The sequence below is a fragment of the Hemiscyllium ocellatum genome, chromosome 21 (assembly GCF_020745735.1).
Source record: "Hemiscyllium ocellatum isolate sHemOce1 chromosome 21, sHemOce1.pat.X.cur, whole genome shotgun sequence".
NCBI lineage: Eukaryota > Metazoa > Chordata > Chondrichthyes > Orectolobiformes > Hemiscylliidae > Hemiscyllium > Hemiscyllium ocellatum.
Window position 1 is genome coordinate 33,269,258 of NC_083421.1, and position 22,455 is coordinate 33,291,712.

At 40.5% G+C, this 22,455-nt stretch overlaps 1 protein-coding gene and 2 long non-coding RNA genes across 8 annotated transcripts in view; 1 reads left to right on the plus strand and 2 right to left on the minus strand.

Moving 5' to 3' along the window:
• LOC132825811 (astrotactin-2-like) overlaps positions 1-22,455 on the plus strand; it is a 1,607,744-nt gene that overhangs the window by 884,751 nt on the left and 700,538 nt on the right. For all 6 annotated transcript variants that reach the window (XM_060841306.1, XM_060841305.1, XM_060841303.1 and 3 more), the window contains one exon: positions 8,988-9,154. In XM_060841306.1, the coding sequence (XP_060697289.1) occupies positions 8,988-9,154 (167 nt within the window). The remainder of the gene's footprint in view (positions 1-8,987; positions 9,155-22,455) is intronic.
• On the minus strand, positions 9,467-12,178 carry LOC132825646 (uncharacterized). The gene is made up of 3 exons (XR_009645804.1): positions 11,791-12,178; positions 10,401-10,647; positions 9,467-9,742 (listed from the first exon to the last, which is right to left on the minus strand). It is a non-coding gene; the product is annotated as an uncharacterized LOC132825646 (long non-coding RNA).
• On the minus strand, positions 12,190-18,847 carry LOC132825645 (uncharacterized). The gene is made up of 3 exons (XR_009645803.1): positions 18,748-18,847; positions 14,769-15,049; positions 12,190-12,701 (listed from the first exon to the last, which is right to left on the minus strand). It is a non-coding gene; the product is annotated as an uncharacterized LOC132825645 (long non-coding RNA).

Consider the following 22,455-nt stretch of genomic DNA (forward strand, 5'->3'; position numbering starts at 1 on the left):
ACCTGGAAAGAATGAGCAATATTATTAAACATGACACTTTATCACTGCCCATATGAAATGTGAGTTAATATGTTCCTGTAAATGTCACAAAGATTGTTGGCTATGATCTGTCTCCGTGACACTATCAACACTGTGACACTTAATGGCCTTTCCGATTTCATACGGCTGTTTGGGAATGTAGGTCACAGAGGTAATGATGCAGTTGTCTTGGATCATATTTGTTTCTTTTTAAGTTGTTCATTAGCTTCAGGTTGTATAAAATGTCATATAAATGATAGCCATTACTCTGAAATGTGTCTGAACGTGAGTGTGTCAGGGAAGAGAGCATTAGCTGTAATTGCTGATACAATAGGCCAGATGAACAGTGCCTGTATGACATTTATTTGACTGACCATTGCTCATTCAGTTTTCATGGGGCTTTGCGCTGCAAGTTACTGGTAAATGTAAACTCTATTTGCCCACTGCAGGCGATCTCAGACCTTTGTGAACAATACTAATATTTCTCTTGATCACCAACCAGTTGGAAGTTTTGTGAAATGAATAGCACTATATGCGAACTAAAAAGTACCATTCCGAATCAAGAGTCATATCAAATGCAGAGAATGAAATAAAGGGAGAGAAAGCAAGATAGGAAGAAGAGAAAGTTTAAAAAATGAAACAAAGAGTGAAGAAAATATTGAATAAAGAAGCATCTCCGATTGCAGTCAAAAACTGAAGGAATGAGGCTCCGGGTTTTGATGTCATGTCTCAGTTACTTTTCAGTGGCAGCGCGTTTGTTTTGCAATAATTGAGATTTAACACATTGTTTAACAGAGATATTTCTACTGAAGTCCACAAATTCTAACTTTCTGTGGTGAGATTAGTTCATTTCTACCAAACGTGTGTAAGGATTTTATGCTTTCCAAAGCATATGAATGGTGAGGTAGCTCGGATGGTGCTGTTTTCATTGGCGATATGATGATACAGATTTTTCTAAATGTCTATCCAACACTTGTTGTTTTCTACCAAAACCCAAATGAAACAGGAAATCTTCTTCAGATGCTATCAGCAAGTTCAGCTGAGATACTGCAACTACCTATGAGCTGTTGCGTGAATAACTGTCCTTACTAAGAAACCATCACATGGCACATACACAGCCACTGCCAAAAGAAAGTGATGCAGTGACTCATATTGTCATTTTCTCACCCTGTTTGTGGGATATTTCCAAGGTGAACATGGTGCTGCTTTCCACACCACAGTGAAGATCAATTGTAAAGAATATTTGAATTTACTTCCTGCAATGAATTGTCAGATCTGGGGAACGTAAAAGTGAAGTTGTCATTACCTCAGAGGATTGAATGAACATTGCACTCACTTTATTTAGAGGTGAATATTATGTTTTGAATCTTCTGAAGAGTGGCAATAATGAGCATGTTGTAGTTGTACTCGAAGATTTTCAAACCTGACCCTGCTGCTCATTTCTTCTGGAACCTTCCAATTCCAGCAATCAAAGAGATGCACAGTGCAGTGTCTCTCAAGGAACTCCATTGGAGTGGAGCAGAGTCAAGAGAACACACTCTCCTCATTTGTTTTTACAGCAGTAATCATTGTCCGGTACTTTTACAGCTCAAGTTGTTGAATCCATTTGGGTGATTGAGGGATGGATATGTAGCTGAGTGGATAAGGCAGGCAAGTAAGGAGGTAGCTGGGTCAAAATCCTGAAACTCCCTTAGCTACAGCACTATGGTAGCACCTGTACCACACAGACAGCGACAGACCAAGAAAACAATATACTTTCTTGAGGACAATTAAGAATCAGCAAGAAATGTTGGCCCAGAGACAGCCACATCCCCATGAAAGAATGAAAGCAAGTTTGGGAGAGCTGGCAGTTAGATAGATGAGTGAGGGATAACTGTATCAGGATGGTTTGGGAGTGAGTGTCTGGTAAAGTGAGTAATCAGGTTGGGATGAAATTGACTAGCCAGGGGAATGATTGGGTTGAGAGAAATGGTTGGGGGTGGGTATAAGTTGGTGATCAGTATATTGTGGTTAGGTGAGGTGGGTAGTTCACGTGGTTGGGGTTGAGAGGTTTGGGGGAGCAGGATAGATGTAAGTAATATATTTACCCGGGGTCAGACCAAGTTTTAATCTGGCCAACATTTCCTGGCTAGCTATCCAGTTAAGTATTGTGGAACTGTCCAAAGTCTTTGGTGCTAACTCAAAGTCAAAAACATCCACATGGGTTCGAAGGGAACAGGAAATTACTCATTGATCTTTTCAAGTTCTCAAGAAAATTCTACACACGTCAAGACTTCTTCAGGGTTGCAAAGTACATCCTTCAGTCACAGCACTGGTCTCCAACAATCTCTTGATTGGAAGATTTTGTTTCTTAATGCATGTAAGAGAATACTTGATAACAAACTAATTTGGGAAACATATAGAAACACACGTTGATATGATGAGATGAAGTGAGGTGGAAGGAGGCTTGTGTGAAGTGTAAACACCAGGATAAACCTGTTAAAATCAATGGTCTGTTTTGTGCCTGTTAAATTCAATGTCAGACCACTTGCTGCTAAAATCCTCTTTGAAGTTGAAGTCTAGAAAGTGGCTGTATTCTAGATTTACTTATACAATATCAGCAGTGAGCTTGCAGTTTTCTGGTCACCATTCGAAAATGTTTGATAAAGAGATGGTCTAAAATTGGGCAGAGTCTTATAGTCACCCTATGAGTGAATCAGACAAGGATTCCATGAGGCCCATCTCACTGCTGAGAGCAACAAGGAGGCAATGGTCTAGTGGTGTTATTGTTAGACTATTAATCCAGAAACTCAGCTAATATTCTGGGGACCTCGCTTCATTGGGTCATTTGTGTCAGCAATTGCAGCTCACGCGCTCTCTCCCCACACACATACATATTCAGAATAATGGGAGATGAAAGTGGGTGGGCACAGCAATTACTTCTGGTTCAGGTGGAGAAGTGGCCCCAGTGAGTAATTCAACAATATAGACAGCATACGAGGCTAGTGGAATCAGGGGTCAGGATAGGTGAGAATGAGTGAGAGAAATGTTGCCAACCTCAATGAGAACATGAGCATTTGTGGGAGGTAGGTACAGTGCAGAAATAGAGGGAGTGTGAGGCATCAAAGAGAAGAAGGTGGCACGCTGGCAGAGTGGAGAAATTGATTGACTTTCTTCCTGCATTGCTGGGCATTCCTACAGACAGCTGGGTGTGATTTAACCGGAGTGGCATTCTCAAAGCAGGCTGGTATGGGCTGGTGTCATGGTCCAGGGCAAGAGGAAACCCCCTCTCTGTACTACGCCATCCAACAGGATATTCAGGACCATGCCCACAAAATGGGATGATGAGTTTGCCCTATCAGTAAATATCCTGGATGAATGTCGGGAACCATGCAAGGCAGCTCTGGATTGACAGTAGTTCATCGTGTATTCAATGGACTTTTAAAGATGCACATGCTGGGGAGTTCTGATGTATCCTTTGAATGGCAAATTGCTTGAGGAATGGTGGCCATGGGAGCAGGGTAGGTAGTTAATAAGGTGAAACAAGCACAGCGAGTGTTGGAGAAACTTAGCAAGTCTGTCAGCATCTGCAGAGAGAGAAACAAAATTAACATTTTAAGTCCAGTATGACTTCTTCAGAAAAGTTCGGAGGAGAAGTCATGTCGGACTCGACACGTTAGCTCCGTTTCCCTCTTTATGGCTGTGGCCAGACTTGCTGAGTTTCTCCAACACTGTCTGTGTTTGTTTCAGATTTTCACCATCTACATTGGTTATTAACATGAGGTTGGGAAGATATAGCGAGAAAACCGATTAGATCTCCCGGTGGAAGTCCTTTCAAAAATGCAACACAACCCAAACTTGGCCAAAAAATAAAGGTAACGTTCAGGCCATGGACCAAAACGCAGGCACTACATAGTCATCTTGAAAGATTAATTAATTGTGTTTGTGTAGTACCTTTCATAACCACGGGATATCCAAAAATGCTTTGGAGTTAATTAAATATTGTAAAAATGTTGTATTCACTGTCACAAGGCAAATCCATGTTACCATTCAGCTACCACAAGAATCAAAGTAATTACAAACACATAATTTGTTTTAATGATGTCAATTGAAAGATAAATATCAGCCAGGATGCCAGGGTGAATTCTCTTTGAAATAGTACTGTGGGATCCTTTATATCCATTTAAGAGAGTAGATACTGCTTTGGTTTAGTACTTCTGAGAGTGCAGCACTCTTTTAGTAAGGAACGGGGCTGTCACCTGCATTACAGGCTTGGGTCTACTGGAATGGGGTTTGAATCCACAAACCCTCTGATTCAGAGACCAGATTACTACCAACAAATTGCATTGACATCTTGTAGTAGTTTCCACGCTGTAAGTAATCTAATCTTGTGGCTCAAAGCAGATATGGGACAGAAACATAATGGCACTGATGTCATGAATTGACAGCATTGATGCAAGTTGCAAAGTGCCAATATATCTATCAACGCCAGTGTATTTTTGAATGCCATTAGAGTAATTGTTAATCATTGGGAAGCAAGGGAATACAATATTCAAATTAGCTGTTTGCTTTGCCTATATTTCCCTTCAGGCTATGGAAGTCTTTGACTAAAAATCATTAGGAAACCAGTTTAAAACATATCAACGCATGCACGCTTATTAATGAGTGGCTTTTTCTGTGTTCTGGCTGTTGTGAAAATGAATTTGCAATATGAACAGGATGTGTTCTGTTGCATTGGAGCCCTCAGGCTATATTACAAGCCTGTTTTGCAGAAAGGTTCAGCATTATAAAAATGACATGAAACCATCCTGTCAAGTTTGGATTCTGGTTTAGGTTGTTGTGGGAAGAAGAGCGCCACTGGTACCTTCTGGCTTAAGTGCAATATTTCAAAAGAGTAGATGCAACTTTGTTTGGCATTTGCTTTTCTGCCAGGCCTGAAGGGTAAACCCACTGGAGCAAAATGTATTCTAAAACGTACAATCAAATATCCTGTGGGATATAATGGATGATCTAATTGTTGTGTATGTGGCTGTCTCACAAGGCATTTACATCTTGGAGGCTGGGACAGAATCTTGATGCTTCATTGGTTCTCAGCAGGACTGTTTGGTGCTGTTGCTGAAACAGGATGAAATATCATCAAAAACATTGTTAGCCCATAATTTAGCATGCATGTGCACATCAAGAAAGTGTCACATTAAGATAGGGTCCATTTAGACTGAACATTGCATCCTTTGAATCTAAATATTCTCTATAGCCACAGCATAATTATCAATTCTTTCTGTGTGTTTCATTCAGGCTGGAGTTGGGGTCTTTTTTTTGAGATTAGCTATTTTCTTTAATATTTTTTATTATCCTTACCCTAGGCCCCATTAAATCTAACATTGATTCACATTTTCCAGTTTCTCAATTGGATTTTAATAGCTCTAAATGCATCCAAATAATATAAATCATTGTTAGGTTGTAGGTGTCATGCTGTGCACTGAATGATGTCTACCATCCTATTTTTTTTACAGGCTGCATTTAATGCAGAGTGGTGATGGGGTGAGGAGCTATTGGAAAGATCTGGAAAGGCAGGGACAAAAGTTTAGTTTTGAAAAGAAGTGGTTACTAAGAACCTAAAATTCTGTGTTGAACATGAACCTTCTGGAGTGACTTTAACCATTGCGTTATCATGACAACATTTATACACAGTGTGGATGTTTCTCCTTGTGGGGCATTTCAGAAAAAGAGGTCATAGTTTTAGGCTAAGGGTTGATGAATGTAGAATAGAGGGGGAGGAATCACATCTCTCAAAAGTTGTGAATCTGTGGAAGTCAGTATCCCAGAGAGTGCTGAATCTTGGTACATTGAGTAAATTTAAGGAGGAGATAGATTTTTAATTAGTGATAGGTTTGAATGTTTTTAGGGAGCATGCAGAAAAGTGGATTTGAGACCAAGATGAGATCACTCATGACGGTATTAAATAGCAGAGGAGGCTTGAGGGGCTGATTTGTCTCCTCCTGCTCCTAGTTCTTATGCTTTCCTATGCTGTTATGTTAAAGATGTACATAACAATAGCTTGCATAAGTATATTGTTCCTCTCACAAAGGAAGACAGCTTTGAGCACTTAAGTAGAATGGATTTTTATTTGATTGGCAGGAATTTTAGTAACAATTTCCATCAAGAGCTTCAAGCGGTTTGTGCCATACAAAAGGGAATAAATGAATACAATTTGTGGAAGAAATGGGTTAATGGACTTTTAATTGTTGCCTTCCGTTCTTTGTTATGTGGTCATGTCATTATTTACCTTCCAGCTTCCTAATGCCTGTGGATATCTTTCTCTAACAGACTGGTTTAGTACAGTTTGAATTTTGTCTTCTGTGGAGTTTTGTTTTAATTTTGTAAACTAACTTGTACTGATTAATGCCTTTTATTTCCATGTGCCAACTATCTAATTGAAAAATGAAATTCTAATTTTAAAAGTAGTCCTTTACAATCTGTTTTAAGATCTAAAGGAAAGTTATATCGGACTTGAAATGACAACTCTGTTTTTGTCTCTACGGATGCTGTCTGACCTCCTGAATTTCCCCAGCACTTTTTGTTTTGATTTCATATCTCTAACATTTGCAATATTTTGCTTATAATTCCGATGTTCAGTTTGCCTAAAAGTTAAATATATCACATGTTCTGGGCAATTTCATTACGTATGGCTTGCTTATATATTTTTCCTAAAAATATATTGTTAGGAAGGAATTACAACTAATTCTGGATTGTCAACAAACCGATTGATCAGTGCAGATTGTGGGTCATCAGATCAAAGTCAGACCTTTATTATTCATTTTTGGCGCTCATGCTTTATCCCTCACTGAAATACACTGAAATTAATTTTAATGAGTGGGTGTGAGGTATACAATGCAACAACAAATTTTCCAGAAAATTATATGTGTCACATCATATTCTGCCAATTTGTCAGCTTCTATATTTTGGCTCCATTGATTTCTGCCATAACTTAATATACAGCTGAGCTTAGATTTGCCATTTTTTTTCTTTTAAAGTAGGTTTTATTATCAGTGGTATAGTACCATTACAATAAAACCAAACAGAAAACCTAATTTGAAATCTTACTGGGAAATCTTATCAATGACAGTGGGGAATAATTCAAGAAATTTGATGAGCTTTAACATCAACATTAACTACACATTTTTTGTCATGCTGTTCACTTATGAAAGGAACCAAATATCTGATCACTCATTTAATTCCCTGCACTGTACTTTGTGTGAGAGAACAGGACAAATATATGTAACATATATGTACTTGTTATGAGTAATCTAAGCTATTTCAATATTCCCAATAAGCACATGGAAACTGCTGAGTAGATTCTGTTTAAATAATACTCTAAGGTAATTTATTAATGCAAAATTAGCAAATGTTAAGAAAATGCCAAGAACTCTGGCAGTACTGTGGCGAAAGAAACAGACTTAACTTTTCAGATTGAAAACCTTTCATCAGATTAAGTCTCTTTCTTCACAGTAACTTCCAGATTCTTGGATCTTTGGGATTTACATATGTCAGCATCCGTAGTATTCTGCAGCAGTTGATGATTGTTTCTGATGTTGCCTGGGATTAGGATTCAGTCTCTCAGTTTGTGTGCTAATGGTTTGATGTCAGCTCTTGCTTCATTAATTTTCTGTAATTAGAAATTCGCTCATACGGGGCCAACTGAGACATTTGACTTCCTGCAGATGACTGTGAGGATGACATTGTTATTGATAAACATTAATATGACTTAGGCAAAAGCTGCAGTGCTTCTGTTTACTTACATGATACTGCAAAGCATCCATGTGAACTCTGATAAATTGGAAAACTTGACAGTGTTAAAGTATGCACTTTTAACCTTGCCCTCATTCAGTTGCTTAAAAAATGTGTTGCTGGAAAAGCACAGAAGGTCAGGCAGCATCCAAGGAACAGGAGAGTCGATGTTTGGAGCATAAGGGCTTATGCCCGAAACGTCGATTCTCCTGTTCCTTGGATGCTGCCTGACCTTCTGTGCTTTTCCAGCAACACATTTTTAAGCTCTGATCTCCAGAATCTGCAGTCCTCACTTTCTTATTCAGTAGCCTTTCTAAAATGAGGTCATCCTTGCTTATGATTAATAAGCAATATTTTCCTGGGCAGTCGGTCATTTCAACTCAAATGCTGTTGCCTTCTCCACTTTGAAAGTGTTACAGTATATTGCTGACACACAGGGTGGAAAACATTTATTCTGATCGAAGAGAAAAACATAGCTAAATACAAAGTTGGAGGAAATATAATTTTATAACAATCTTATGTAAATAGTTTAAATGCTACAATATTGATGTGAAGATACAGTCATATAATTACTGCACTTTGGCAAAATAAACAGACGCTCTGTCACTGCTGAGAGTTTTTTTTTCAATATCAATTTCATTAACCTCCTGAGTTTAATCTCACACAAACTCCAACATATCCACAGGAAACTGTATTATCTTTCATGAGAAGTAGTGACCTCCAATAGCTCCATTTATCTCATCCTTTTCAAAATCTTCGTTCACACCTGCAGATCCCAACCAACCTCATTCTGCATTGTCTCTTGTCCCATTTTCATTATAGCCTCCCATCTCTGTCATTGGCACGAGAAACTTCAATCATTTTCCATAAAAACTACAAAACACTCTTCACCAACTCCTCCCTAGGGAAATACTTCATCCCAAATTTGGCTAAAACATTTATGTTCTCTCATGCCCTTATCTCCCACCCCTCCTTTGCCCCTTACTCCTTTCCATGTCTGATCTCCAACCGTGAAAAACTTTGGGAAATGTTATATAGGCACTATAATAAAGTCAGGAGTTACATTAGCAAAACCATGATAATTCGATAAATTTGACCAGAGACTTTTCCCTGTTAGTTTAAACTGGATATATTAATGTTTGAAATGAGTCAATGTTCCAAAATAACAAGTCTCAATTGCAGTTACTTTTGTCTTGTTCCAGTGTCCTGTGGGCCTGAGGCCTATGAGGGATGATTCTGGCTGTTTTGACTACACCAAAGGGATTGATTGTTCTGATGGGTTTAATGGAGGCTGTGAGCAACTTTGCTTACAACAGACGGTGCCATTGGTAGAAGACCCTTCCTCCAATAATATCCTGATGTTCTGTGGGTGAGTATAGATTTACAGAAAACTGGCTATCATTGGTTTTGAGAAACACATGTGATTCATCATCTTGTTCACATATACCTCCACAGTAAGTTTGACTCGAACACAGTTCCTTTGTCCAGAGGTAGGGACACTGCGACTGTATCATAAGAGCTTTTTATTAAACCAGTATCAATGTAGTCTCTCAGAATTTTTTCCCAATAATTTGCCAGTCATTGAGGTGAGAATGACTAATGTAAATTATTTTTTGTCAACTGGTGCTGAAATGTTACAATCATTTCCAGGGCAAGTAGAATTGAACCGAAATTTTCTGGACTAGAGGAAGGGCACTACCAATACCCACCCATAGCAGGCCAATTTGTAAAAAAAACCTAGTAAATTATTTGATTGTACAAAATCTGAAAGCACTTCTGGTTACTGTCAAGCTAAGAAGCCATGGTGGGGTTCACTACATATTTAACAAAACAACTTTATGTTGGCAAATTGGGTTTAATATTATAAAGAAACTTTGGGGTAGATTTCCATCAACCGTCTGAGGTAGCAGGAAGAATTTTACGATTCTCTCTCCAATTTCTCGATGCAGCATCATTTCTAGGTGAAGAGATGTTAGTTTGAGCGACAAGATCAAAAGCAGTACCAGTGAAATTAAATTGGCTGCACACATTGAATCATGGAGTCATAGAGATGTACAGCATGGAAACAGACCCTTCAGTCCAACCCGTCCATGCTGGCTAGATATTCCAACCCAATCTAGTCCCACCTGCCAGCACCCAGCCCATATCCCTCCAACCCCTCCCTATTCATATACTCTTCCAAATGCCTCTTAAATGTTGCAATTGTACTAGCCTCCATCACTTCCTCTGGCAGCCCATTCCATACATGTACCACCCTCTGCATGAAACAGTTGCCCCATAGTTCTCTTTTATTTCTTTCCCCTCTCAACCTAAACCTATGCATTCTAGTTCCGGAGTCCCAGATTCCAGGAAAATGACTTTGCCAATTTACCATATTCATGCCCCTCATAATTTTGTAAACTGCTATAAGGTCACCCCTCAGCCTCCGACACTCCAGGAAAAACAGCGCCAGCCTATTCTCCAGAACATGTTGCTGGCATTTACTTTGACAATGACCCAACATAGTGTTTACTGTGGTGATGGGGACCACCTCAATATGGTAGTCTCATGGAGCCCAAAAGATAAATTGTGTGTCTTTTTTTAAAAACTTAGCCTGGTAAATCATTAAAACTTACCTTATTGCTCTTCAGAAGCATGATAATCTGTCATGTTTTGTCAATGCCAGATTTCCCCCAGGGTCATGCTGGTGCCCTGTTGCCACTTGTTCTGGACCAAGTGGCAAACCCCTTCAAATATGTCAAGGAGATAGCCTGGATCCTAACTTTTATTTAAAGGCAAGTGTAAGGTGCTGTGTTCCAGATGTAGTTCAATTAGTTATATGACTCGACTTTATTCAAGACACACTTTATTCTTGCTCTTCAGCTGAAATACAAACAAAAGAAAGAAGAACTGGCCTTAGTTTAACTCTGTTGGAGAACTTGACAAAATAATAGATTATTTAACCATGAAACAACAACTGTTCCAATATAGTGGCATCCCATAAACATACCCTTAGCAAAGGCAAATTCAGTGAAATAGATTGTCTCACATCTGAATCTGGCAGCAGAGAGAACTCTTGCTTTTAGCAGAAAGAGAGAGAGAGAGAGATGGCTTCTTCAAAACCTCCACAACTATTGAAGACTAAACTTTAAACCCTGATTCTACGGGAATCCATTCTACACATGCATGCTGCTTATATTAGTCCAACTTTAAAAGAAAACAAGTCCTCACAAGATGTTTACTTTATTGACTTGGAACAGACTACTCTATACCTCTGTCTCAAGCTCACTTCATAAATATACAACTCTTAAAGCCATAGTATTGTCACACAGTCAAACAAACCCCAGGATAGTATGTTTGGGTGTGCCTGAACCTGCGTACATGCTATCATGTGGATAAACAGTAAATTTTGCCCCATGTTGTAAATGCCTTGACAGTATTAGGGAGCAAATGGTATCAGATTTTTTTACATCAACTTGGAGAGAGCTTGTTGACGTAGCAATGCTGTATCAAGATTAGATTGGTGCTGGAAAAGCACAGCAAGTCAGGCAGCATCCGAGGAGCAGGAAAAATCAACATTTTGGGCAAAAGTCCTTCAAAGGTATCAATGCTGTATGTCTATGCCTCAAAATTCATAAAACTGAATTTTCAGTGCTGCAGCTACTATTTCAGATTCTGATGCACACCACAGCAGATACTGTTGGGTGAGATAGTTGAAATCATTAAATGTTTTCTGGGTGATACTGCTACATTGACAACCTACTCTCATTATCGTCACTGTGTCTGTGTGAAGACTCTCCTGGTCCCTTGGAATGAGCATCTCTCTCCTTCTGCTCACTTCCTGCAGCAAAGCCTCCCATGTTACATCACAGAACTTTAGATCCCTTCTCTGCTATGTTCTACCTTTCTTGTGTTCAACCCAAATCAATTTCACTTTTACAGTGACTTCCAACACCTCTACCAGTCAACATTTGAGCCTATTTTAAGAGATTGAGGCGAGCTGTAAATAATCAGTTCTACATTTACCTCAGGCTTGACTCTCTTAATGTTCTGGCTCGTGTTCTTAATTACAGTCCCACCTTTTCTTCATGCTTAAATATGGAACCCATCTCTGATTGCCCCAGATGGTGATGGTGAGCTGTCATCCTGTCCCACTGCAGTACAGTTAGTGTGGATACACGCACATTGCAATGAGGGAGAGAGTTCCAGGATTTCTTTCCCAGCGTCAGTGAAGAAACATTTTAGAACTCTAAGTATAGTGGATGGGGTACCAATCAAGTGGACAACTTTGACCTGGATGGTGTTGAGCTTTTAAAGTGTTGTTGGAGCTGCAGTCATCCAGGAGAGTGCAGGATACTGAATCACACAGCTAACTTGTGCTTAATAGGCTGTTGCAAAAAGTGTGGTGCTGGAAAAGCACAGCTGGTCAGGCAGCATCCGAGGAGGAGGAGAGTCGACATTTAGAGCATAAGCTCTTCATCAGGAATGGACAGGCTTCAGGGAGAGATGCAGTGAGTTATTTGCCCAAGAATTCCCTGCCTCTGATCTGCTTGTGTAACTATGATGGTTATACGGCTGGTTCAGTTCAATTTCTGCCATTAAATACTCCGAGCATGTTGATTGATTGGAATTCAGCAATTGTAATACAGTTGCACATCAAGGAAAGATGGTTGGATTCTCTCTTGTTGGCAGTGACCATTATTGAAAACTTGTGTGGCATAAAAACTTGTCACTATCAGCCTAAGGCTGACTGTGGTTCAGATCCTGATGTATTTGGACACACACTGATTCATTTTCTGAGGAGTTGCAAATGATGCTGAACACTTTACAATCAATAGCGAACGTCCCCATGAGTGAGCCTTTAATGCCAGGAAGATCGTTGATGAAGTGACTGAGATTTCCGGGCCTTTACCTTAAGAAATCCCTGCACTGATACCCTGGGAATGAGATGATTACTGTTAGAAACAAAATCAATAAAATTTAGACGAGACCACCAAAACTGGAAACAAGACACTTTGTTATGAACTTGCAAGCACGGGCCTCAATTGCCTAAGCAAATGAAGCAAATTAGAACTTAGGTTAGTGTACAGTTATACCCTTTGAGCTGAGTGAGGTCATCTCTCCAGACTCCTAATTACCCAATCTCTCTCACTATTTTCCCTCTACCCATCGATGCTCCACGCCCATTGCCCCTTTCTTTCCAAGTTGGCAATTTCCCTCTTGCACGTGCTGTCATAAGGCTCAACTCTTATCTCCATGTTCCTCTTTGTAACTTCTTTCATTATCCATAGGTACATTCCATTCTTGAACATGCATCTTAATAATGTATTCTTTTTCGTGCTTCGCTTATATGTTTCAGTAATCTTAGCTTTTTGCTGAAACTGTTGTTTGAAGCATTATGGTAAAAAGAATTATTTTCTTTAATAAATCTACATTAAAGTTAGTACTTAATTATGCATAATTTATGCACTGAAAAGTAGAGATACTCTTCCCTAAATACCTGCAGGGTTAATAATTCTCTTGCTGTACCCCTTTTCTGTATGCTTTTTCTTTATCTGCAAAAACAACACTCTACCCCATTTCTAACAATTCCCCCATTTCTTTTCTTAACTATTTGTTGTTTTTGCAATCTTATTGTCTGCCCTCTTTTCACCCTATGGTGTCGAGGTTCACAATCTAGTCATTTCTGTCCTTCTAAATTTGTCTTTTTTTTCAAACTCTAGGAGTAATCTGTTACTCTCCCTTTCTTGCGGTTGTGAACACATTAAACACTACGTACAATTATTAGTAGCACATAAATGCCTAAATTCACTAACCATTTTCCCCACCCGGTCAATCTCCAGTTACCCCATCCCCATTCCCATCCTTCATCTTTTCGGAGTTCATCTCCAATTTCTCTTATATTGCTTATCTTTTTCTTTACTATTTCTGCCTTATCTTCCACTATAGAAAAGGAGTCTGGGATGAAGGTGCAACATTCTTTACCAATCAGAGCACAGGTTCCCCCTTTTTCGGCCAAAAGATAATCTAAAGCCATTCGATTCTGTAAAGCTGTTAGTCTCGTGGCAATCATTTCAGTGGTTATGGCCGATATTTGGGATTGAGTTTCCCCCATTGCGCCGGTGGCATCATTAATTAAATTTTCAAGGGCAGCCGCCAGTTTCTGTATTTCTACTCCTGCCCTTGTAGTACCGTAGTTTGGGAGTAGTGTCAACAGCAGACGGTCTCCTTCAGAGACCTCTCGGGTCTTGCGTCTTATCCCCCCCTCCTTTCTCAGGTTGGGTTCTATTCGGAGGTGAGGGACTATATAAGCAAGGTAACAGCAGCCACTCCAACCTTTCTGGTCTTGAGGAAGTGTTTGATGACATATTTTTCCCCGGGAATAAATGGATTGGCTTTCAGATCGCATACCCAGTATGTTCCATTTAATATTCAGGGAGTGGTCGTGGCAGTGGCTTGACTGGTATGGACACAAGATGATTTTCCTAGTTGAAAAGGGGCACATCATTCTGATTACAGAAACAGGTGGTATTCACTGCTCCTTTCAGTGGGGAAAATCTAAGACTATCAATAGTGCCCTGATTTTTGCGGCCTGGCCTTGGGAACCATCCCACAAAGTTATATTTACTCCTTTCGGATGTCCACTTTGTATTATTTGAACCCAAATCAAATTGTTGTATATTGTATACTTCTTTTTTAGTGAGCAGTATTACTGAAGTGGGGATCCCGGATTCACCATGGTGTGGGACCTCTGCACAGACCCAACAGTCGGCAAGTCCCTCTTGTTTAGCATAATTCTGGCACAGCATAGTGAAGTGATTTTTCCCACCTCCCTGAATAGTTAGTATTACTAACATTACAATACTATACCAGTATCTACCCATCTCTAAACCCTGCCTACCATCCTGTCTTAACCTTTTAGGTGTCAGGGAGAGGTGAATCCACACAGATCTTACAATCAATAACAATATATATCATCAAACATTAAAAAAAGAGTATTTTACCTTAGTTCATTCCCTCTTTCTCAGATTAACTTTCAGAGGGTTGTCTGTAGGATGAGCGTGTCACTCCGCCAATGGGGCGTTCACAGGACCTCTGACGCGAGTGTGATGACTCCACCCTTCCTCAGCAGTTTGAATGGCTGTCTCAGTAGTCAGGAGGGTTAAGAATGGTCCCTCCCAGCTCGGGTGTAGTTTGGTATCTTTCCAGGTCTCGATCAGGACCCAGTCGTATCTGATGTGCTGCAAACTCGAGTGGCTGTGTCTGCACCAGCAGGCCTTTGTTCCTAAGAATAGATAATGAAGAGCCTAGTGCCACAATACAGTTTTTCAAAAACCTGTCATTAAATTCAGCTATAGGCATCTCCCCTTTCCCTCCTAGATATGGTAGCCCAAACATCATTTCGGAAGGAGAAAGGCTGATATCATGTCGTGGGGCAGTCCGAACACGTAATAGACTAACTCCTTTTCCCCGACTATTGATTAGTCCTCGTTCTTGCCATATCTTTCCAAAGGTATGGACTACTCCGTCAGCATATTTAGAGTCAGTGTAAATTGTTCCAAGCCGATTCTCTAAGTGTTTTAAAGCTTGATTTAATGCATATAATTCACAGGTCTGGTCTGACCATGTTTTAGGTAGCCGGTCTGCCTCCACTGTTTGGTTTTTGTTACCATCCACTACTGCATATCCATTTTTCCTTCCACTACTCTCGATGATCCATCTATAAACAATCTATCCCTGTCATGTAAAGGTAGATCTCTCAGGTCCTGTCTAATTTTGGTTTGATACTCTATGATATCTAAACAGTCATGTTCTAATTCTCATTTGGCTAGAGGTTCTCCCTTCCATAAGAAGGTAGCTGGGTTTAGACAGGTGTCTGTTGCTAACACCAGGTCATCTTCTTCCATCAGGATGGCCTCGTCACCCATCTCCCTGCCTTTTGGTTTAACACAGTTCTGACTTGATGGGGGGAGGGGTACTAACTATTACAAGGTTGCTCCATCTGCTGTCTTTGCAGCTCCTAAATCTTTTGGTCCCTTTTCCCCCTTTGTAGTAAACAATGGGGTACCCTGAAGATCTGAAATTGCAGGTATTAGGGAGTATATTACTGCTCCTTGTGGATTCAGGGTCGCTCCTTTAACTACCTCTTTGACCAGTCTATTTCCCCTTACTTCCAGTTCGTTCACCTTCTGATGTCCATTTATATGAATTACCACGATTCCTCTCGGGAGATTTCAGCAATTGTTTTATCAATTCCTCATGAGCTAGTTCTTTTCCTCTGCTATTTATCAGTTCTCTTTCTTGCCAAATGTTTTTTTCAAAGGTATGTACACTCCAAATGCATAATTGGAGTTTGTACATATCATTTCTTTTTTGTTTTCTAAGGTTCTGAGAGCTCTTTCTAGGGCATAGAGTTCACAAGTTTGGGCTGACCAGCCGTTAGGCAGTCTTGCAGCCTCAATAAAGCTTCCCTCTATCCTGTCCACTACAGCATATCCATTATGCCTTATCATAGAGATGTACAGCATGGAAACAGACCCTTCGGTCCAACTTGTCCATGCCGACCAGATATCCCAACCCAATCGATCCCACCTACTAGTACCCGGCCCATATCCCTCCAAACCCTTCCTACTCATGTACCCATCGAAATGCCTCTTAAATGTTAAACCTGCGCCCTCTAGTTCTGGACACTCCGACCCCAGGGAAAAGACTCAGCCCACTCACCCTATCCATGCCCCCACAACCCTGCAAACCTTTCAGGTCACCCCTCCGACGCTCCAGAGAAAGCAGCCCCAGCCTGTTCAGCCTCCGCCCACAGCCCAAATCCTCCAACCCCAGCAACATCCCTGCAACTCCCTTCTGAACCCTTTCAAGTTTACTCTACGTTCTTTCCACAGATGCTACCCGACCTGATCAGTTTCTCCAGCAATTTCTGCATTTGTAGGGAATTTTGCTAGTTCTCATAGGAAAGTTTTTAAGTAATCTGATAAGGTTTAGGAACCAGCAGAGAATAGTAGAGAAGACAAAGGTTCACAAAATACTTCAAGGTGCAGCTGACATTAGTGTGGATTGTAGCAACTTTGTAGATGAAGTCACAGTACAAAGAAAAAAATGAAGTTAGAATCAGGGTTTCTGTGCACATAAGTGTGTGCACATGTGTGGTAAATAAGATGAGGGAGTTACAGGAACAGATTGTCATTTGGAATTTTAATGTTGTGCAATTATCAGAGATGAAGCTCAAGGAAGGACAAGACTGGATGTTAAATAATCCTAGAAACAAGGTTTTCACAAAGGATAGAAAAGGAAGGAAAGGAATACTTGTAGTGTGTGGAGCAGAGAGGGGCAAATGTTCCTGGATTACACACAGGAGAGTTTCCTACAGCCATGTACTTCCAGAAAAAATGCACTGTTGGACCTCATTCTTGAAAATGAGGTGGGCCAAGTGGATCAAGTGTTAACTGAGGAACATTTAGGAGAAAGTGATCATTATAGCATAAAGTTCAGGTTGATGATGGAGCATAACTTGCAACAATCCAGAGAGAGAAAAGTCAATTCATGGAAAGCAGACTTCAATAGGGCAAGATAGGAGCAGGGCTGGATTGACTGGAATATGAAGTTGGCAGGAAAAACAATCACTGAACAATGGGCTACTTTCAAAGAGGAAATGGTTTGGGTACAGTCAAGGTTTATTCCTCCAGTAAGAAACATAGGCCAAACAGATCAAGAGCTGCCTGTGATAAAGTACAGATTTGAGACAGACCAGGAATTCCTTGTGAACCCAACCTGAAAGCCTCTCTTGGGTCGCCCCAGAGATCATCCCTTTGGTAGTCTGGAATAAAAAAATCTCTTACAGATAGTTTAGTTTAATTTTAATAATCCCCTTCTTTTACTAATAGCATCACTGTTATAACACTGATACCTATAAGCCAGGCTATCTGGATTCTAATAACCCAGGAGAGTAGGACATTGCTCTTCCTTCAAGAGCCCTGGCAGGCTACTCTGTTGTATTGTCACAAACAGGTTACCTTTATACAGGAGTTTACAAAGGCTATACTGTCACAAACACAAAAAGTTAACAAAAGCACTACATGTTCTGAACTAGACAGCTAATAGTGAAGGACAATAATTTGGGAGAGAAGTTAATTGATAATGAGCTTTGTTTAAAGGTCAGAATCAAATATCATTATTAATTTCACAAAGGAACAGCCATGAATGCTATCACGCGATGTCCTGATTATACAGATTCACTGATGTTAAGGCAAGTGTTCTTCATTGTATTACCCTCCCTGCCCGTTTATTTTCTGGTGTATAGCAAATGTGTTCTACAATTCCAAATTACATTTTAATCTAAATGCTTAGATTACAAAGGACAAGTTTTAAGGCTATAAATATTCTCATTCCCTCCTTTTGTCATTTCATATCACCCGAATGGCAAAGGAGATAGAAGTTAAATTAAAAAGAAAGATTGCTTATGGCATGTATCAGGTGGAAAATAAAATTGAGAACCACGAGGAATATCAAAGTTTCAGAGGAGAGGTCACAAAGCAAATAAGAGAAGCAAAGAACAATTACGAAAACAGTAATTGACAGCCAACATAGAGATGTCCTACAGCCTTTTATGGTCATATAAATAATAAAAGAGAGGTAAAAAGAGGAGTAAAGCCAATTTGGGACTAAAAGTTGGGAATTACATAAGGAGGCAGAAGCCATGGCTAAAGGGATCAAAGGATCTGGAGAGAAAACCGGAATAGTGTATCAAGTTGCACTATTAGCCATGATCATATTGAATGGCAGAGCAACTTGAATGGTTGACTGGTTTACTACTGCTCATATTTTCTGTTTTATGTTTCTTTAAAGTTTGTAACCAACTGCCACGTCAGTGCCTGTTCTGCACGAGATTTGCAAGCCACTCTTAAATTTTCCTTAATTGTGGACAAAAATAAACCCAGTCTGCTTTGAATTTTGCAAAACTACAAAACTCACATTAAGCCACAGTGGTCAGTCTAATGGTCATCTCATTCATGTTGAAGGAGAGTCTTATACCCTCAATCGTCCAGGAGGACCTGTCGATAAACAACCGAGCTCCCGCATGCAACAGTACGTTTCTAAAGTTCATTTGCAATTCAGTAATATCAAGGCAGTCATGTTCTGGATTGCCAGGGGCCACCCCCCTCTCTCTGCCACAGAAATGCAGCTGGATTCAAGCAACTGTCTGTGACTAACACAAGGTCATCCTGTTCTATTAAGATTGTCTCATATTTCAAGATCCGAGAGTCTGTGAGCCATTGTCCTGCTTTCTGAATTAGTATGGTCCGTACCTGATGTGGGGTGCTGACTATTAAGGCTCCCCCAAAAGTAAGTTTCTGACTCTCCTCTACCAATAAGGCTGTTGCTGCCACTGCCTGCACACACTCTTGTCAGTAATGTATCTTTCCATTCTTTAATTAACAATGAATTAATGCAGTTCATGTTTCAAATTAACCATGAATCAATATAACAGGTCACTGAGAATGTATGAAGGAATACTGCCAATTAATATTGATTCAGGCTAACACAATTGATTTATGATAAATATTAATTATTAATTATATATATTATAATTCAGGGCGGAAACGCAACAATTGACAAAAATGCTTTAACAACTGCAATCGCGCAGTTCTGTTTGTTTACCAGTCATTTGTGACTTCTCACTCTGTTTCTATAATTGTTTGCTCGAGCACATTCATTTTTAAGAACCTCAACAGATTCTATAGCACCATTTGGTGGCAATATCTCGTCATGAGCGCAAAACTGATTCTTCGTGCCTCTCATCACAAAACTGTCGCCATAATCCAATTAACGTTTTCATTCCCACTCCCTTTGGCTTAAACTTTGAGGATGACCTTGCTGCCCACGTATCGGCTAAGAAAACTACATCCTCTTTGTAAGGTCCCACCTTTAAATTTATCAAGGGTTCCTGGTGGGTCCCCGGGAGCAGGAACTCCTGACACCCCTATTTTTCATCAAGGTTCATAAACGGCACCGCCTTTACTTCCTTTTTCGGATCAGGAGACTGTCTCTTAAAGTGACCTGTCTTTCCACAGTAATAACATCCCGCCTGCGGAGATTTGCACTTTGACCCTTGTTCCTGCCTACCAGACCCCTTAACATCTCCTCCCTGATCTCTTTCTCCTCACTTTATTTTCAACATGCTGCCCACCACCATTTTGGTTTCCTTATCCTTTTAGTTTTGTCCTTTTCTTTATTACCTCATCAACCGTGGCTATCATTATTTTGCCTTCTGTTTCTGCTTCTCACGTTACGTTGCCAGATCAATTGCTGAGTCGATTTAACCAGCTGAACAGCTTTAGGGCAACCTCATGGTCATTCCTCATCACCCAATGTTTTGTTTAGACCTTGATTTTCAAAGAAATATTGCAATATTTCTTTCTCCCTGTAATCTCAAATATAATTTGTCAATTTATGCTTGTCTAACTTTAAAGCCTGCTCCTAAATATACATTTAGGAATCTTACTTGTAAATTCACTATAATTACCCGGTTTTAGTCCCTTGATTTAAATCCAAAATCAGTTTTCTTAAGTAGTCCTGACCAGTCATTGCTGAATTGCAATGCTATAGATTGTTAAAAAAAACTTCTAAAGCATGAATAATGGCCGAATCCAAGGTCACCGATTTTAACCATAGGATTTTTTTTTTGATTTATTACAATTTAATGTTGAACTGAAACTTCAACTGTCCTCCATAAATCACTTTTATGTAAGGATAAAAGAGATTAGTTAGAAACTGATAGTAAGGCAGTCATGACCTATAAAAAGAGCAGGAGTTAACATTTTATTTCATAATCTGTAAAATCCTTAACCTTAAAAGAAATCATGTTGAAGTTTCCATCATAGAAATCAGATTCAAAACAGTCCCGGATCTCAAGCTCCAGGGAACATTCAATCACCAACAAACAAATGTGCCTTCAGACTGAATCACAAAGGGTTAAGCTTTCTACTAGCTGTACAGCTCTTCTCTCTTTCTCTCTCTCTCACACACACACACACACCATGTCTCACAGACACTTTGAGTTTCCTGCAACAACTCCTCTAGCTTTTGAATATTTTTCTGGGCGTCTGGCCATAAGTTAGTTACGAAGTGCACCCTCAGCAGCCCTTCAGCTACTAGCCCTTCTGACATGAAGCATAATCTGATTCCTCCTGACTGTAAGGCTGTTTTTCAATGACATTTTATCATTTTTGTATCCTTTCCTCGCGTCCAAGGATTGTACTTCCAGTCTTGTAACATTTTTCCTAAAGGGCTGTCCGCTGGAATGCGGTCCTCGGACATCCCTTTAGTTTCTTCTGCCACACTTAAATCACTATTATTATTTCCCGTTTCAATACTCGGCCATTTCTTTATGTAATTTAATTAACCTTTCTGAGGTTCGGTGTCACCTTCTTCAGCACCTACTTCAGGGTCCCGACCTTCGCATGGGCGATTTCCCCTCTTAACAACTGGTCTAAAGCTGGGTGGTTGAATCAGGGAGGCACCTCACTCTTCAAATTAAATACTTTAATTTATGTGTTGCCAATTCCCCAAACTTCTCATACGTGCCCGACCACCTAAGGTCGTGTACCATCAGCAGGCCTTCAGTAGCCTTCTGACACAGGCTGCTTTTCCATGGACATATGCTTAATTTAATATCACCAATTCCCCATACATTCCATATGTCCTGACCACCTAAGGTCATCCCGACCACCAAGGTAATACTTAAAGGTCCCTTTTCATACCTTGGTCTGTGCACAAGAGTTACCTGGTCGAATTCGCACATCCTTATCCCGTGGCAATACCCGGTTGTCTACCCGACCGAACTTCCTGCTGCGTGTCAGTGCGCCCTGTTCTGCGGCAATACCTGGCAACCCAGTACCGTTGCCAACCCCGGTCGCGTACCCGACCGAACTTCCTGCCGCGTGTTTGTGCTCCCTGTCCTGCAGGAATTCCCCAGATATATCCACCTGGCAACCTTGACAACTGCTACCTACCCTGGTTGATCGGGTTCACCTAACCCGGTCCTGGATCACCAGATATATCCAACTTGCACCGGATATGTGGGCACATCCACCTGGCAGCAAATACCGCTGCCAACCCCAGTCGCCGGCTACGTGGACACACCCGGACATATCCACCTGGCAGCAACTACTGTTGCCAGCCACCTGGATACATCTACCTAGCAACAGTATCAATGGCTACCCACCCTGGCTGACTGCATTAGCCTATTCCAATAACCAGTACCCCGGTTCCGCGGTTCCCTGGATATATCTGAATGACAGCAAATACCGCTGCCTAACCCGGTCGCCCGGATAAATCTTTTAAGACCTTTCTTACCCGGGTCTTGTGTACACAAGAGTCACCCGACCGGACCCGCCACGTCTCAACCCGTCTTGTTTCCAGGGTCTCTCAGTCCGGATCACACTAGCCCAAAGCCGCTGCGGCAAAGAGGGAAACTAAAGACCGCCAAAATCAGCGAGGTGCACCTTCTTCGTTTTCCCAACAATTGCCGAGCAACCAGAGCATGGGATCCCAGGACGAGCACCCAAATCTGTTAGAAACAAAATCAATAAAATTTAGACGAGACCACCAAAATTGGAAACAAGACAATTTATTACGAACTTGCAAGCACGGGCTTCAATTGCATAAGCAAATGAAGCA